Below are 3,166 nucleotides of genomic sequence, written 5' to 3'. Positions count from 1 at the left end.
GAAGAATGAGATCAAGGGTGTAACCAAGCTTGAAAACTTGGCCATCAACTGTTCAACAAGTTCATTAACAGAGGAATGAGTTCAATTAGCTAACATAAGGTAATAAAGCAACTTCTATGGAAGAAAGACACTGAACAACTGTCCAAAAGCTGGTCAATTACAAATTTACAACTGTAGTTACAAAAGCATGATTTCGAACGGTATAAGACTGGCTTTAGTGATTAGTTACCGTATGGAATCGGCTATATGACTTTCGACCTGGATACCATGGTTTATGGATTTGAAGTTTGAATCCTCTACCAATATTGAGTCCTTTCTTATTATAATCCACTGCAAATAAGCAAGACTTCGGATCATTTGATAGATTACATTCCTAAATGGTACAAAACTTTTTGTAGAGTTTCTAGATAAAGAAACAAGCTTTACTGTGAAAGCTTAAAAAGGAAAAAAAAAAGACTTGGCTAAATTCGTACATATATAACATACACATCCTGCAAGAAAACAACTGCAACATAAAAACAAATGGAAAAGAATCAGAGTTGAGAAGAAAAAAAGTTACTATATTTTCTACAATATGCTGTTAAAGAATATCGTCGTAGGCTACAATATCTCTGTCCTTAAACCCCCTAGTTGTCGCCGGAGATTTACTTCCATCACCGTCGGGATTCTTGCTTCTCGGGTTGACAATGGTGGATGCTAGCCTATTCCTTCTCCCATGTTTTCTTAATGACATCTCAGCTCGGAGAAGCTTCGACGACAAAGACGGCGACGTCTTCTCCTTTTCTTCCCCCACCTTCACACTTTCCTTCCACGTCACCAACGGATCCGTCCCCCAAGCCACCTCCAACTGCAAACACTAAATCTTATAAAACCCTAATTTCAGAACGAGCTTTGGGCACTAAAGGTGTTTTACCTTTTTGGAATCGATTGAGATACCGAACGAAGGCTCGTGACTACCGGCGATGGCGGCTTCCGCTGACTCGGCCGTGCGATACGAGACGGATCCGACTCCGTCTTCGTCGATTCGGATCCTGGAGATTGATCCGTAGATCTCGAATCGAGATTTCAGCTCCAGGACTGAGCAGTTGGCGGGAAGTCCGGAGACGAGCAGACCCGGTGGCGGCTGAGGTTTTGCGGTGGGCTTGTCGATGATCTCATTGGTTTCTAACGACGGAGGAGGTGCCCAAGGTCGCCGGCGTTTCGAGATTCGCGCCGGTGTGTGGCGGTATGTGTAGGGTTTCTCTCTCTTGCGGCTCATCTTCGCTTTACTCGATTACCATTAGTCCTCCAAAATTTGTCTTTTTTTCTTTTGAACAGAAATAAACATATTGAGCTTTTATATATGGGCTTAAGATCGGCTCAAATCCTGAGAGCATGTTTATCGGTAAAACCCATTTAGAAGGTCTTAGTGATTTTTTAAGTATTAAAGTGAAGTTAAGGGTTTTGGTTAAGAGACTCTTAATTTTAATGGTTTATTGGTAGTGTTTTAACTTGGGGTCTCATTTCCTTCTTAGCCTTAGCATGTATCTTTTATTTGTGCAGCTTTGAAGCAAATCATCTGTGGCTAACTGCATTGAAAATTACAGAGCATATATGATTAGTTAGTCTTTTACTTGTAACTAGGGCCGGTCTGTCCTACAGGCGGGATGAAAATTAACAAATAATTCAAGTAGTTAGAGTAAATATTTAATATAATTAGACTAAATAAACCATGTTATCTGAAAATTATAATTTTTAAAATAAATTACTTGTTATTTTCCAAAATATGATTTTATTTTTCAAAATATTACTTCTTAATTTTCTTTTGTTAAGTAATCTATGTTTTAGTTACATATTAAGAATTGGATGTGACATTACATAATTTGAAACAAACAATAGATTATGTTACAATTTTTGAAAGGAAAAAAAATCCCATGGTATACCTTCGATTGCAACTTGAAAAAGAAAAACAAAAAGCTGTAACACAGGTGTTAACTATTATTTTTTTTTCAAAATAGTAAAAAATTCTTAAGAACAAAAAAAAACCATGTAAGATATTATTTTTTCATATTTTCTCAAATTCCGACCAACATAAATAAACATTAAATTTAACAAATTTTTTTTTACGTAGTTACCAAGTTCAATTTTATGAAAATATACAATAATATAATTACATACATCACATGACAATCAACGCGCAGACCTACCTTAATATATAAAATAAAATTGATTTAAAGGTTCTAAGAATATCTACATAGACAAAAAAATACACCCATATTTTATACTAAATAATAACATGTCATTTATACTAATAAATAATAACACTCACCAATAAAATTGTCTGATTGATATCTTAGTTGTTTTCTTAAATGTTAGTTTTTATTAAAAACTGTAATTTTCAGAATCAAATAAAAAATATAAATCATTTTTCAAAAAAAAACTAAGAATCATAAAACTCTAAAACTATATATGTCAAAAATAATAAAAATAATTTAAAAGTAACTTAAAAGAGCATTTTAAAAATATTTCCCTTAGGATGTCAAAATATTCAAAATAGTATTTATCAAAATATTTTTATCATTCGTTAGCAATTTTAACTGTAAGGTTATAAACAATCCATTTTAATCATGAAACATCAAAAATTTAAAACTTTAATATGTAAAAACATAACAAAAATTTAAACAATATGTATGATGTCTAAATTTTTAAGAAGTTCAAAATTTATTTACATGCTGATATATTTAAGTTATGGTAATACTTTAGTTATATTAGACATGTGGCCATTTTCCCTAGATTTAACAGTTAACATAAAATTAGTCTCTCTCTCTCTCTCTCTCTTATGTTTATACTAATAACATATCATTTATACTACTAAATAATAAAAACCACCAATAAAATTGTCAAATTGATATATTAGTTTTTTTCTTAAATGTTACTTTTTATTAAGAACTGTAATTTCAAAAGCAAATAAAAATATATAAATCATTTTTTTGAAAAAAACTAACAAAACAAAAAACAAAAAAAATCATAAAACTCTAAAACTATATATGTCAAAAATAATAAAAATAATTTAAAAGTAACTTAAAAGAGCATTTTAAAAATATTTCCCTTAGGATGTCAAAATATTCAAAATAGTATTTATCAAAATCTTTTTATCATTCAATAGCACTTTTAACTGTAAAATTTT

General features: G+C 31.0%; 1 protein-coding gene across 1 annotated transcript; it reads right to left on the bottom strand.

Moving 5' to 3' along the window:
• Positions 1 to 322: 322 nt before the first annotated feature.
• On the bottom strand, positions 323 to 1,327 carry LOC106304029 (uncharacterized protein At1g27050). Its single transcript, XM_013740406.1, has 2 exons — positions 914 to 1,327; positions 323 to 847 (listed from the first exon to the last, which is right to left on the bottom strand). The coding sequence occupies exons 1-2, from the start codon at positions 1,256 to 1,258 to the stop codon at positions 581 to 583; spliced, it is 612 nt and encodes a 203-aa protein (XP_013595860.1). The 5' UTR covers positions 1,259 to 1,327; the 3' UTR covers positions 323 to 580.
• Positions 1,328 to 3,166: the final 1,839 nt, after the last annotated feature.

Source organism: Brassica oleracea, chromosome C7, assembly GCF_000695525.1.
Source record: "Brassica oleracea var. oleracea cultivar TO1000 chromosome C7, BOL, whole genome shotgun sequence".
Taxonomy (NCBI): domain Eukaryota; kingdom Viridiplantae; phylum Streptophyta; class Magnoliopsida; order Brassicales; family Brassicaceae; genus Brassica; species Brassica oleracea.
This window is presented reverse-complemented; position numbering and strand designations above follow the sequence as displayed.

Excerpts from the sequence above, each read along its gene's own strand:
- LOC106304029 (XM_013740406.1), bottom strand. The coding sequence starts at position 1,258 with ATGAGCCGCAAGAGAGAGAAACCCTACACATACCGCCACACACCGGCG. Across the intron at positions 848-913 it reads TCTCAATCGATTCCAAAAAG|TTGGAGGTGGCTTGGGGGAC; the intron begins GTAAAACACCTT and ends TAGTGTTTGCAG.